Source organism: Panthera onca, chromosome B1 (genome assembly GCF_046562875.1).
Source record: "Panthera onca isolate mPanOnc1 chromosome B1, mPanOnc1 haplotype 2, whole genome shotgun sequence".
NCBI classification, from domain to species: Eukaryota; Metazoa; Chordata; class Mammalia; order Carnivora; family Felidae; genus Panthera; species Panthera onca.
In genome coordinates, this window is record NC_138342.1 from 159,237,338 (window position 1) to 159,252,620 (window position 15,283).

At 38.0% G+C, this 15,283-nt stretch overlaps 1 protein-coding gene and 1 long non-coding RNA gene across 4 annotated transcripts in view; one reads left to right on the forward strand and one right to left on the reverse strand.

The window, feature by feature from the left end:
- Positions 1 to 15,283, reverse strand: part of LOC132691837 (uncharacterized) — a 168,228-nt gene that overhangs the window by 151,116 nt on the left and 1,829 nt on the right. For all 3 annotated transcript variants that reach the window (XR_013555070.2, XR_013555069.2, XR_013555068.2), the window contains exon 2: positions 14,634 to 14,761. This is a non-coding gene — a long non-coding RNA (uncharacterized LOC132691837). The remainder of the gene's footprint in view (positions 1 to 14,633; positions 14,762 to 15,283) is intronic.
- The window catches only part of KCNU1 (potassium calcium-activated channel subfamily U member 1), a 148,509-nt gene continuing 138,929 nt past the window's right edge, over positions 5,704 to 15,283 (forward strand). Inside the window, exons 1-2 of the mRNA XM_078445558.2 lie at positions 5,704 to 5,902; positions 8,790 to 8,909. Coding sequence (XP_078301684.2) covers positions 5,756 to 5,902; positions 8,790 to 8,909 — 267 coding nt within the window. The 5' untranslated portion in view covers positions 5,704 to 5,755. The remainder of the gene's footprint in view (positions 5,903 to 8,789; positions 8,910 to 15,283) is intronic.

The window sequence follows — 15,283 nt, forward strand, 5'->3', positions numbered from 1 at the left end:
TTCCAAAGGGGCAGAGTAAGAAAGAGCCTGAACAGAAAATGGGTTTTTGGTGAGACTGTTTGGAAGCCCTGTATTTTATATGATTGGGTGTTCCTCTCTTCGTTCTCAAGTTTCTGTTTTTGTTTTCTCCTTTTTATTTCTCTTCCAGAAGGGTACTCCATTCTTCTTAAAAACAAAAACAAAAACAAAAACAAAAACAAAAAACAAAAAACCAAAAACAAACAAAACCTGGCTGCCTGCTAATTCCCTGTGAAATACTTCCATCTACTGGCCAAATGGAGAAGGCTCACGTCTTAAATTTTGGTTGTTAATACTTGTACCAGGATTGAAGACCACCCTCCAAACATTTTGTGCAGTAATTAGGAACCACAAATGAGAAAATTAAAAAGATTGAGGAAATTCTCCACTTTGCACTTAGAAATCCTCTAATATATTTGATATACATATGGGCTCACGTATGCAGTTTGCAAACACCAAGAATGAGGCATAACTGCAGTACCACAGAAAGCAAATTAGTGAGAAAAGGAATGGGAGGTTGGACAGGGAGAAGAAGAGCGGGTGTCTCTGGCAAACCAGTTAGCATATTTCTAGTCAGATCACACGGGGAAAGAGGCTCGGGGTGCAAAGATGGAATCAGAGACTGTGACCAACATAACCATATTCCCTCTACGGAGAAAAATAATTCTGTGAGACCTGAGAAGAAATCAAATTGAGTGAGTTCCAAGTTAATTTATCAGAGAGGACACCCCCTCAGTAAAAAGCCACTCAGAAATTCTTCCTTTTTGTTCATTTTTTTTAAAGACTCCATCTAGAGGATGCGGTTAGACACTTGGTATGTGGAAAAGAGTTTACAATCTAGTCGAGTCATAATCTAGGATTATAGAATCAAAAATTCATGTTTTGAAGCTGGTAACAATCTCGAATACCAGTAGTAGCCCCCTTGTTACACTAATGAGAAAATTAAGATGGGGAAGCATAAGAAGTTTGTCCAAAGGCTTAGGCTTTCAGTAGTAACCAACAAATCTGATGAAAAGAGAAAAACATAACTCAAGGTTTCTGTATGGATTTTCACTACGATTACATTGTTTATAATATCAGCCTCTCCAGAGCTGATAGTTTCTAAATACAAACCCACAGACTCACCAAAATAATGTAGATATTAGATTGAGTAAAAGTGCCTACCACAGTGGAACGTCTTGCTGTGGTCTGTCCACTTAGAATAAATAGGGGACAACAGAGTGAGTTAAAAAGAACAGTGAATTTTTTAAAGCGCGAGTCATGGATCTGAATCATATTCCCTTAAAAATAAGCCTTTTCTAAAAGTAGTTCATTGACTATCCCTCCTATTGCATGACACTTGAGGAGAGTTAAACCAAAAGTAAAAATGAAAACTTAAGAAGGTGAAAGGTAAAGAATCAGTGACTAAAAAGCTTCATGTAAACACCTTGAGAGACTGAGGCTATAATCTGTAAGTAACATTCCCCAAGCTATAGATACATTAAATGGACAAGAAGATGTTTACCCTAGAAACCTGATATATTTTCACTAGCATGTGAGTGTTCTGTGGAACTGAAACCATCTTCATCCCTGACTTGAGACTATGTTCTGCCATTGAGGCACCACCTGAGCCTAGTACTTCTTAACCACTATGTTTGACAGACAGGGAGGATGTTCATTGGGGTAGGAAATGAATCTCTGCTTGTAGAGACAGAAGGTATACAATTCACTGCGATGGGTGGATTTAGGCCCTTAAAAGATAACATTATAATATGATTATTACTTTGACAAGCATTACACACACACACACACACACACACACACACACACACTCATGAGTCTTGCTACTTACTTAAAAAATGAAGTTCTTACTGACGTTTGTCAAATCTGGCACATTTCTTGAAAGGTAAATTTTTTAATGTTTAATGTTTTTATTCAATCCCATTATAAATTTACAATTTTTCCAGAATATTTGAGTGCCCAGAGGTAAATTACAGAGAAGTATACAAAGTGAAGCTGTTTTTCTAATCAAATCACTGCTACGTTATAAAATTGATCTGAATGGGAAAAAAAAAAAAAAGTTCTTCAGTCATGTAGTCTTCATTTCTTAGACGGAGTTTCAAAGGCACAGCATGAATGGTCCCAAGAACAACCCAGAAGTACCAGCTGGAAATGCAAGGTAGCTTTGGAAAGTCCTCGCTCTCGTCTCCCACAGGCACGTGAGCACATGTTACCTCCTGGACCGGACGGACGCCCGCCAGCTTGTCTCCAGAAGCCAACACATCTCGCCTGCAGCAGAGTGTTCTCTGTAAGCCAGGGTGACCCCCTTATAACTGGGATTCAGTCACTTACCTTCCTTCTCTGAAACCCTTCAAATATTTCCTCTTGTTTTTGGGGTGTTTGTTTGTCTGTTTGTGTTTTCTAATCCTAAACTGGAACACAAGACAAGGCCTTGCATGATCTGGTTCCTTTCAAAGGCAGCTGGCCTTCTCTGGGGTCATTACTCTCCATCCAACCACCGCCTTCAGGATGCCGTCCTCCTTCCCACCCTGGCCCACGATGGTGCTGTGAGCACTGACGGGAGGGCCAGTGCTTGCTGCCAGCCTCTCCTGCCCCCCAGGGGATCGGGCTGAAGTAGCATGCATGTCACGCTTCAGACCTCAGTTTCACGCACAACGTGCTCACGGCAGCTCCTGGCCTCTCACCTAGATTAGGATCTTCTTTCCACCCCTTGTTTTTGTCCCCCACTTTTTCCAGTTGCTAATTATAAACATGTTCCTCAAGTTAATTGTAAACGCTTTGAGGGGATGAACTAGGTTTGTTTTGTTGACCATTGTGCTTTGACTGTGCTCAGCACATAGTACACACTCAACACACACACACACACACACACACACACACACACACACACGACAAACATTCTGGCTGACAGAGATAGCCAACATAGCAGTTATTTTTTTCGTTAAACTATCAAGTGCAAGGAGACTCCTTTCTCAGCTGTTATAAAAGGTAAAGTGGTTTCAAAGTTGTCCGTGTCTCTAGTTCTGAACGCTTAATTGCTACCAAGCTACAAATGGCAGCTTTTCCTTCATCGCACACTTCTACCACAATAACTCGGTAACTCAGAAAAGTTATCAAATTTGAACCTGTTACAAAGATATTAATGCTTTGAATGCCACTTGATCTAAATCATATGCCCTTTCCGCTACACATACACATACTATACCACTCGACACACATACACTGCTCACACAAGCACACACGTCACCATGCGCACAAACACACACATACACACACTCAGGGCGCACGTCCACACCCCCCGCACACCGTGTACCGTGCGTACATAAACGCACTGCAGGTGGCACACTGCCTTCATGAAACTAGTTTGTAATGAGAGGTGGGAAATATGCAGTAGAGAAATAACTTGGGTTAAGGTCCATGTAGAGTCAGCATTTCCTCCACTTAAATATTTTTAAGGATCTAGGATTTTACTCATTCAATCACCAGATGTTTATTAAGATCAAGTGACTTGCCAGGCATGTGGCATGTGCATTACTTGACACAATCTACTCAGTAATGAATAAATCAAGTATGATTCCTAAGATTGTGGAGTTTACTCTTAGGAGGGAAGACAGAAAATAAACCAGGTGACAGGAAAATACTGTAACTGTAAGAAGCGCTATGAGGGAAAGGGCCGTAAAGAATACTGACCGGCCCTCCTTTCTGTAGGATGGTCAGGAGAGTGTGATGAGACATTTACATGGAGACCTGTAAAGAGCAGCTGCTGGAGACACGGGTGTGTATTTTACGCAGAGGGAGCAGTGTGTTGGAAAGACCTGGAGAAAGAAAAGGCTCTGCACATTCTTGTAGCCAAGATGAGGCCGTGTGGACAGAGCACTCCGCAGATGAGAAAGTGCAAGTGTAGGGTGCGGGGGGACCAACTATCCCAATCTACCCAGGACCGAGGGTGCTCTCAGGGTGTTAGAATCTCAATACCGAAGCTGGGATAGTCCCAGGGAAACCAGATGACCCAGACACCCCAAGTTCAAGATAAATTTGGACAGACTGACTTTGAAACCATCTTCATATTTCTTGACTCCGCTGTGGAAACTAATATTACCATCACCATAACATAAAATTAGAGGGCCAAACTAGCTGGCTGTTTCATTGATATTGAATCTTTTTATTCTCACAGGACAATTTCTGGGAAAAGGGAAAAGATGTCTAGATAGCATCTTGGAAAGAACTGGTAATACTTTGACAACATTAAATAGAGAAAGTTAAGAAAATTTCATTGATGATGATAGCTTAACCCCTACTTAAGATGAATCAGACTAAGTAAATGAGCTCTAACTTGGAAACTGTGATCTTATTTTCCAAATACCTACAGGCGCCTGCACCCATGTGTGCATGTGATATAAACACATAATTTTTCCTTCCTTCCTTCCTCTCCTTCTTCCCTTCCTTCCTTCCTCTTTTCTTTATAATTAGTGCCATTCAGAAAAGAAACTGAAATAGTTAATGGTTATCCTTGCTTGTTTTGTGTTTTATGCCTTTCAAAATACGATAATACGACCTTGTTGAATCCCCATAGTAACTCCATCAAGTATGTTATTATGTTACTTTCAACATAAGACTGTGAAAAGTAAAGTGACTTGTTAGGCATCACACAGCAACTGAATTCAGGGCTCCCAACTCTTAGACCAGAGTCCTTCCTAATATTTCCCTAATGCTAGCTTCATGACTAGATTTTGTGAAAATTATAGCTCAGCCTAGAATAAGGAACTAGAACTGTGGCAGCAGTTCTAGGAAATGTTATAATTCTCTTCTAGAAATAGTCTTCCACACAGAGCAGAAGCGTGGCGAGCTCCAAAGGACAATAACATTTCTCCTGGGTCTCATCACCTTGTGTCATGCCATCTTCACAATAACTGGAGGTGGGGGGGACTAGGCCCCCCATCAGGCTGACATTTTGCCTGTCACTTGTGTGCACTGAAAGGCATGACATTTCCTACACCTTTGAAAACATCATAAAAAATAAAGGAAATAGTTCTCATTCTGAACTTTACCTCTGCTGGACCAAAGTGTTTGCTGACAGGGCAGGGATAAAAGCAAGAAAGGGGAGGGTTCCCTAAAGAAGAGATAAGGGGAACATTCCTGGGCTCAAATATTTAACAACTGACCAATGCTTGTACTGGTAAAATCACCTTCTACAATACCTGCACTATCGTGCCTTTCTTATTGACGAGCTAAACACAAGTCTTGAAGTATTCTCTCATCTGTCTGTCCAAGATCACTGAGAATGTGGCATCTGCTCCAGTGAAGAATCAATTCACTGACACACAGATTGCTGGATGCCATTTCACTCTAAGTTATTCTGAAGGTGTCTGCAACAAACCAAATATATAGCCCGTTGACCATAGCCATGAAGGCTATAATTTCCTCTAGGTCAGAGAGAAAGTCCGTAACAGAATCAGACCTAGAATTCTGGTCTTCTGAAGACCCATGTTGTGGACCCTGGTCTTCTCCTTCTGTTCATTCATTTGCATCCTCTGAGTCAGCACTGTGGTGGTTAGCTGACCCTTATTCCTGGGATCACTCATTGTTATTACCCCTGGCATTAGGACTCAGTAATACACTAAACTCTAACTTCTGGAATCATTACCATGTGATCGTGACATCACAGAAGCCCAACAGTTCCGTCTGCTGATTTTTCAAACCAAGCTGCAGAGTGGTAGAGTGGGGAAGACCTGAGAAAATGGCCTGCTCCATTGAGATCCAAGCAGCATTTATTCTCTCCTCCTTTGTGACCTTCTTCGTTGGACTCCTCATCTTATTCATATTCAGGCTAATCTGGAGGACCATTAAAAAATGGCAAAACATCAAGGGAACAGGAATTATCTTGGTCAGTTTCCTTATTTGGGATCGCACTGTAAGAAGATCTAGACAGGTCTGGCAAGTGATTGTGTTTAGAAAACAATTTAAGCTTCACTCAGCTTTCATGAGCTAGCAGGGCCAGCTCTAATTTGGTGCTGATCCTCCACTGGGGTGGAAAACAGGACAGCAGGTCACCATTCCAAAACCTGCAGGTACAGAGCTACGCCTCTCCTCCCACCACTCAGAGAAGCAAATGCTTTGAATGGCTGACGATGAATGGTAGCTCTGGAAACAGAGGTCGCTATTCTGAAAAAATGTCCACAAACAGTATGTCTATGTCACTATTCTGAATTTCAAAATGATGGTTGCGCTTGGTACTATGTATGAGGGAGGCAAAAATGAACATCAAGTCAAGCTTACTTTCACAAATCGTGCATTGTAGGATACAGATGCACTGACACAGGTAAACTGCCTTTCATAAACCATGTTAACCCAATACACTGAGTTCATACAGAAACCCATGCATACATGCACATGCCATACAGTCACAAATGCAGACACTTTTCACAAGCAAACAAGCTTTGCAAGGGTGGGTGGTGGTGAGCAACAGCTGGCAAATGACCATAATGAGAATAATGGTATCGTACCCAGATAAGACTTTGCTTAAGAGCTTGAAATAAAACTCTCCAATGCTAGATAATGGCTGTTCTATTACCAGCGGTCAAAGGCAAAGGGCTTTATTATGCCCTGTGTGATTTGTTTCCAATTTTTTCCCCAAACTTTGTTTTTCTGATATTGTAATTTCCATAATAGAACACATTTCACTTGTGCATTGTAATTGATACTGAAGAGTTGCTTAGAATATTTCTCTAAACGGCAGAGGCACCTCGGTGGCTCGGTCGTCCAACTGAGCATCCAACTTCAGCTCAGGTCATGATCTCACAGTTTGTGGGTTAGAGCCCTGCATTGGGCTCTGTGCTCACAGCTCACAGCCTGGAGTCTGCTTCAGATTCTGTGTCTCTCTCTATCTCTCAAAAATAAATAAACATTAAAAAAATTTCTCTTCATTGTAAACGTTGACATAAAATAACATTATTTGTAATAACTTGGTAACTTTCTAAGGTCATTGGCAATATCATAAAATGGAATTCAGGTTTCTTCATTTAAGATGTACCAATACTGAAGTCCAGACATTTTGTTGTTAAACAAGTTCCTTCTAATATTAATTATTTGTTCGTGCTTGCTTCGGCAGCACATATACTAATATTAATTATTTGTAAAGACTTTAAGCAGTGGCATAAAAAGTATGGAAAGAATTCTCAGGTGTACTTACTTCTTAACAAGACTGATAGAGTACACAAATGAGTAATGAGTGTGGTGAATCTGCCTTCCACCTTTTTTCTTTTCTCCCAATGCACAAATGAATTGGTAGATTCGTTAAATCTCCTTAGGCTTCTGCTCCAGGAAATATATCTTCTTCCCCTATTATATTTATTTTTGTGTGGTTACAAAATATGAGAACCCATTTGTCCTAAATATTTGCTGTATATTTCACTTCTTTTGGATGTAATTCATGTCTACCCTTCAGTCCAGAGGCGTCTTTTAATTTCTAATAGGAAGCAAATACAACAAAATGTAAAGAAGTAGGGTCCAAAGCAGCCAAAATACTATACTTTTATGGTTTTGAATCCTGAGGAGAGAATTTGATACAAGTTGAGTGACTTCTCAGCAACTTGTTATATTTAATTGAGAGTTTTTCTCTAAGCCTTTGGGAAAATGGCCTAATGCAAAAAATGTCACAACTGTCAAAGTTATCTTAAAAGTTATTTGGAGTCATAGTTTTCTCCTTAAATGTGCATTTTTAAAAGGCTTACTACATTCATAAATATGATTTTATTATATCTTAGGGTCAATTTGTTTTCCCACAGAAGGCTCTAATTTCATAACGAAATTCAAAGGAGTGTTCCATATTAATGTTATATTGAATACTTTTTTGAAAAAAAAATCAATTCTCAGACAACATCTCAGGAATGCACATGAGTCATACATATTAGAGGGCAAATCATTGATCAAGATATGGATTCTATCAAATAGTTATTTAATGAGACTTCTCTTCCTACCACTCAGAAATTATGAGTAGAAAAATTAAGCCATTTCAAAATCCTGGCTCCATATACAATGAGTTTTTCCAAAAGTCAGAGGGTCAGCATGGTGTGATCAATCCTAGCTCACTTCTATCTTTCTTGGTGGTAGCTTATCAACAGATATGGGGACCAGTTCAGACTCCGGCCTCTCCTCATCCCCTGCTTATGTTTCCTTATCAATAGATAGTGGATTTAATCACACTTACTTTGTCTACCTCATAGGGTTACTATCAATTTTAAATATAATAATTAAGGCATTTTATAAACATGAGGAAGGATTATATCAGCAGGATGTGATACCAGATAAGGAACTAAAAGCAACATAAAATTGCTGAAACTTTCCTTCTTTCTCAAAACAAAAATTAGGTACTTAAGTAATCACTAAAAATCAATTTATGATCTTTTTGTCTTTGTCCGCGTATCTTGATAGAAAAGGGTAAGACACGTCCCCACAGCATGAAGAAGCATGCTACTCTCAATCCTGACCACTACGATAATGTCAGCTTGAAGGGTCTAGGACTGAGTGTATGTGAGGAAGGCATGGTGAGGACTTCAGAATTCATCATTAAAAAGCGGTGCAAAAGATGAATCAAATGCAAACCCAGTAAAATTCATTTCATGAGATGCTGAACAAGCAACTTCAGCGTTCTCTGGGTTGGACAAGGTGGAACGATTTCCAGCTTATATCACAGCAGGAGGCTCCAACATACATAAAACAGATTACTTTCTCTGAGATTCAGCTCACTCTCAATTCTTTCCTCTTGTGTGTAGGAACTACTCTTGACAAAAAGCACCGGTAATAAACATTTGAAAAGTCTCCACTTTCATGGAATATTTCGGAATCGTATAGAAATGTTGCTTTCAGCACAGACCTTTGTGGGGCAAGTGCTGGTAAGTACATTTTCATGGTTAGCTTGCTAATGTACTTTAGCCATGAACATAATTGTCAGTATATATAATTCTATCGCCCAGGTAAGCATTTGGTGTTCCCTGGTGGCTTTATCTAAAATATCACTGCCTCCCCACAGCCATCTCCCTTTGTCTACCTTCTCTTCCATTAGTCTTTTAATCTGAATATAATTACTTGGCATTGTATTTCCTATTGATCATCAGGGGATATGCTAGAAGAGAAGCTTTATTAGCACAAAGGTTGCGTTCAGTTTGTTGCCTCGAATGTAGATGAATGTCTGGCATAAATATGATGTTTGGTGGGTCATCTGGCTTGAAATGTGTAACTGTTAGCCCCTCCTTTGATTGTAATAGCTTTTTTCTTCCTTATACAAACTAGTCTTTTTGCCTCATTATGATGGTATTTAGTGTTTTACTACCTGTCTTAACCTAGGTAATTCATACATGTTAAAACTTAATTCAGACATAATCTCATAGGGAAAATCTTACTTTATCTCCATAATAGGCTAAGAGTCCATCTCTAACCTTCTATATATTCATTGCACACTGCTATTAAAATTACCTGTACATATGCCTGTCTCTTCTAGTGTACTGTGAGCTCCTTGAGAGAACAGACTATGCCACGGAAATGCTTATATTCCATTGTCTGGAAACAGAAGACGCCCTATAAATGAATGAATTGATCTGAAATATTAGAAAATAGAATCTATAGTGTGAGGGTATGCTGCCATCAGATGGTGGTATGGTGGAGTAGATGTGAGCTAGAGATTATCCTCTGTTTTTTTTGTAATTGGTGAAAACAGTGCTCTTTTCTAGTTAATGTTCATTCAGATAGAATTATTTTTAAAATTTATTAGGAAGTACATAATTCTGATAAAATCTACAGGGAATGTGGAATCATCTGAACATTCCTTTTTCTTTCTTCTAGTTTTGCTCCCTTTTCTGAAATCCCTATCAGTATGACCTGTTAGAGAAGGATTCTTTCTGATTATATCAGTGATTTCTTAGCTAGGATCTCTTCAAATGCTCAAATCATGTGTGACATATGAGGATAATATTGGGAATAACATATTAAAGGTCTCTGGGGTGAGGGAGAAGAGAACCTATACCATCCACCATATACGCATTGCATATGGGGAATGGGTGAGTAAGGAATGATCGATCATTGATTACGTACCAATAAAAATTACTTCTTAAAATAATGGAAAAAAATTTTTTTCAATTTGTTATAGCTGATGACTAAGTAGTTGGAACAACAGAAGTAAAGGTTAGAGAAAGGTTAGATTAGAATAAACACTCTAGGCATTGATTATTGAAAGGCATAATAGAGACCCTCAGTAGGGGTGCCAAGCAAGTATTCTATGAAAGGCTAAGAAGAGAACAAAAGAGCCTGTAGATTTCCTTTCCATCCTTCCATTCTTCCTTTCTTTGTAATTCTCTTACTTACTTCTTTCAATAGATATTGTTTGCCAACTACACACAAGGCTGACATTCTAGATATGGTGAAAACACAGACAAGAGTTTTGCACTCCTGGGACTTAAATTCCGGTGGGGAATAGAGATGACAAATATGTGCATAAACAAATAAGATAAAATTAATATGGTGATGAATGGTATTGGGATTATGACTGATGTGTTTGAGAGTCTTGGTGGAAATGGAGTTATTAGATCGTATCAGATACAGTGATCAGAAAAGAAATCTCTTAAAAGGTTTTGAGAAATTCTCTGAGACATGAAGAATCAAAATATAAAGCAATTAAAGAGTGGAAGAAACAAGGTTATCGACAGAACGGTTTATGGAAATAAAAAGTTCAGCTTACTGCAAATACCACAGTGGGACGTGCATGCTAGAGGTCACGGAAGGCAGAGGAGAATGAGGTCAGAGAGGAGACAGGAGAACCAAGCAATGCTTTGTACTTCATAGTAAGGAACTAGGCTATTCAAATGGAATGATTTTACTCTAATGCAAAGGGAAGTCATTGAGGGTTTTTTGAGCATGTGGTTAACATGGTCTAATTATGTTTTAAAAATTCAAGAGGCACTAAAGTTTAAAAATAAAGGAATTATCAAAGGTATACCAGTCAAGTGACAATAGAAATCAGGAGTACATTTTAATATCAGATAAGTTTGAATTCAAAGCAAGAAAACAATAAATGAAGCCAAGTAACCTGTCTTAGTCTCCTATGATCACTATGAGAAAGTACCACACACTCAGTGGCTTAAACATCAGAAATTTTTGTCTCAAAATTCTGGTGGAGAAGTCTCAGGTCAAGGGTTGTTTGCATCTGAGGTTGTAAGAGAGAAGTGGCTCTATGCCTCACTCCTCGCTCTGCTGGTTGGTTAGCAATCCTTGGTGTTCCTTGGCTCATACATGCACCCACACCTTTGACCTTGTTTTCACATGGCATTCACATAATGTTTCCTCTATTCATGGCTGTGTCTAAATTTCCCTTTTCTAAGGACACCAGTCACAGTGATTGAGACTCCATCCTCATAACCTTATCTTATCTTGAATACATCTGCAAAGACCCCATTTCCAAACAAGGTCACTTTAGGCGGGACTGAGGGTTAGGACTTCAACATATCCTTTGTGGGGGCTGGGGGGGACACAATTCAACACACAACCTTCATAATGATAAATTAACAACCCTCAACCAAGATAGAACATCATGAATATCACCACACCAAAAATATGACTTTAAGATAATAAATAAATAAAAATTACAAGAAATAAAAAAGAAATATTAAAAACACATTGGTAGTAGGAGCTTTTAGTTCACCTTCCTCATATCAGGACTTCATAAATTGAAAAGAAATAATGTTAAAAAACAAAATTCAACCAAGTAAACTTGAAGATGTAGTTGATTTTATTAACCAATTCATGAATTGAGCAGCATCCCATGTAACAAGCAGAGGGATGCTCCGAGGAGTTGTACAAAATGGAAGATCTTCATAGGAAGGAGAGTGGGGCAAGGAAGTTATTAGTAAAAGAAAAGAAAAATTGTTTCAGGCAAGATCACCTTCCCTTAGGGGTTAGAGCAGGGGGTCTTATCATGCAGATTACCTCGCTAGTGCTGGTCAGGAAATTCCAGACTGGTTTAATATTCCATTCCCTGGAATGGCTAAAACTGCTACTGGGTTAGGTATTAACTCTTTACGGGTCTTAACATAAGTGACTCCATTTTGCACCTGTTTGTTTTTAACAATAATAAGCATAAAGAAGACCAAAGTAACTTAATTAATAACAGAAAGCTGATTGAAATGATTAAACTCCTTATGCTGAAAACAGAAATTAAACTTACAAGTGTCTATGAACTATTTATAAATATTCAGCATATTATCAGGCCACAAAAAAAAGCCAGAATTTTGAAACTTACAAAGTACAGACAGCCAACATTAACTGAATACAGCACAATAAATAAATAAGAAAATAACAACCCAGAAAAAAAGAAAGAAAAATGAAGATCTTACAGCTAATAATTGTTACATTTCCCTCTCTCAAAAGACGCTTAACTCTGAAAAGTCAAAATAACACTTGTGGTATATTTAGATCATAAAAATAATGAAAACACCACATACCCCTTGCACCTAGAGTATAAGATGGGAGTGGTTCTGAGTTAAATGCCTAACAATAAAAACTTGATAAATAAAAATAATTAAAATCAATGAATCATCAATCTCAACAAGTTAGAGAAAGAAAACACATTAAATCTACACAGAATAAATATAAAGAGTCAGAAATTAACGAGTTATAAAACAGCTGATTATTTGAAACAAACAATAAAAACGAGAAATCAATAGCTAGCCTCACCAAGGAGAAAAGGGGGGGGGGGGGGGAAGCACAAATATATAAGAAATAAGACATTAAGTGAGGAATAAGTACATTGATAAGAAGGAAACTGAACGCTATGTAGGCAATTAAATTTGAAAACTGGATGATTCCTTAGGACAATATAAATTACCAAAACTTATCACAAAAGAAAGAAACGTAAACATCAAATATCTGGAAGAAACACAGATGCTGTCAAAGACCTGCATCACCATCACCACCACCACCACCCTTCTTCCCTCCATCTATGGGAGACCTAGATGATCTTAAGGTCTAGTCAACCAGATCTTCAAGGATGGATATCCCTAATGCAAATTAAGCAGTTCCAGGACACAGAAAAGAAAGAAAGAAAACATTCAATTTTCTTTTTCAATGAAGGCACAGTGTCTGTATCAAAACCCCTAAAGATAACAAGTAGAAAAAAAAATCTACAGATTAATGTCCTTGATATTTAGAGGGAGGATACTTGGCCAACCACCCAGTGGAAGAACAAGAGGAAGGAGGAGGAAAAAGAGCAGAAGGTGAAAAAAAAAAAAAGAGGAAAAGAAAGGAAAAGAAAAAGAAGAAAAATGAGGAGAAAAATTCCAATAGTCAAAAGGAGAAAATATAGTATCTTCAAAACAGGACACCTTCTAGAAATCCCTCTGTAGATTAAAACATGGCAAAGTATTGATCAACACTGCAGCATCAAAGGGCTTGTTGTTTTAGTCATCACAAAGTTTTTATGTTTTTACAACTATCTTTTCTTCTGCATTAAGTTTTTTTTTAATTTTTTAATGTTTATTCATTTTTGAGAGAGAGAGAGAGACAAAGCGTGAGCTGAGAGGGGCAGAGAGAGAGGGAGACACAAAATCCCAAGCAGGCTCCGGGTTCTGAGCTGTCAGCACAGAGCCTGACGCAGGGCTCAAACTCACAGACTGTGAAATCATGACCTGAGCCGAGTCAGACGCCCAACCCATTGAGCCACCCAGGAATCCCTCTGTTAAGTTTTAAATATAGTCCTATCCCTAAACAAGCTGTTCCTTTTTGAGTGGAAGTGGGCAGGGGGGTTGTGGCTAATTGTGTAATTGACTGCTTCTTTGTTGCTTAGATGGCTAGAACAGATTAGAACTAAAAATGTGGCTTATCTTTAATAAGTGTGTCTATTTTTGACATCATTCTAGGCACCATTTTATGTGCACATTCTGTTATCCTGTTTTCCCTTGCTTCTATTTTTTCAGGCAATCTAGCACTTTATGTTTCTTTGTATTGTCTTAACTCCTTCCCAAAAATGTGTAATCTTTTCTGTGAATATGTAATCCCTTCTGTAAATGTGTAAATAAGCCCTTAACTAGATCAATAGTTGTCAATCTTAGTATACAGATGAGCAAAGTATATAAATGAGCAAAGAAAGCATCACCGTTTGTTTGGAAATGAGAAAAAAATATTTAAAAAATGATGCTGGAAAAACTGACTAAAAACTTATTTCCCTGGGTTTTGCTCATTTTCATAATGCAGTAATAGTTCTAGGGGAAAAGAAACATAAAAATACTAGATCTGTTTCTTCATACATTGTATCCATTGTTTATGTTACAAAAATAAAGTTTAAAAATCTTTCCCACCACCTTGAGATGAGTTGTTTCTTTATGTTTTATTTTGCATTTCATTATTTCATATTTTATATTTAATATACCGTCAAGCATCAGACACCTATTTTGTATGAGACTATAGTTTAGAGATCTTTATCATATGAATAGAGAAAAGACTGACAGGAAGTACCACACAATATTCACACTGATTATTTGTGCATGGTTACATTGTTTGCCTTTTTATGCACATGGCACATTATTCAAAAAATACCAAAGGATGCAGAAGTGAAAACTTAATTTCTTCCTTACCCCTATCTCCATCCACTGCTACGGGCTTCTTCCTTCAAACTTGAAGATTCTCAGTAACATTGTCAGATATATTTTCTTTGGGTGTTTCAGTGACTTAAAACAACTTTTCTCCTCCATAAGTTGTATCTCTAAAATTTAAATTTTGAAATAAAAGAAGCTGTTATTCTTGTGGCAAGTCCTTTGTGAAGACTAGTAAAATGAATAGAAGCCAGCTAAGGCAAAATGAGATGTGAATTCAGGTGTGTTGATCTCTTGTGTCTTTAAATTGGAATACAGCCTGAGCAAGTGGGATAGGAGTTTCCAACAGACTTCTAAAGGGCCAGCTTTGTTCTAGATCAATTCTCCCAATTCTCTTCTTTGGGTGCTAGTTCCTAAAATGGATTTACTTTAGGACTTCTCACAACAGTTCTCCTCTCCATCACTCTTTTAAAAGCCATTTTGCAAAACAGAAGTATTACCATTACCTCTTTTTGATAAATGAAGAATCTGATGCATAGAGAAATAAAAGGTAAAAATTATAAAATGGGAATGAGAAATACTATCTATGGGTAATTTCAATGAATAATTGTGTTAATATATGAGAATGAACTAACATATAATAATTACAAGACTCACTAGTTAATAATATACATGTATGCCTAGCGTATAAT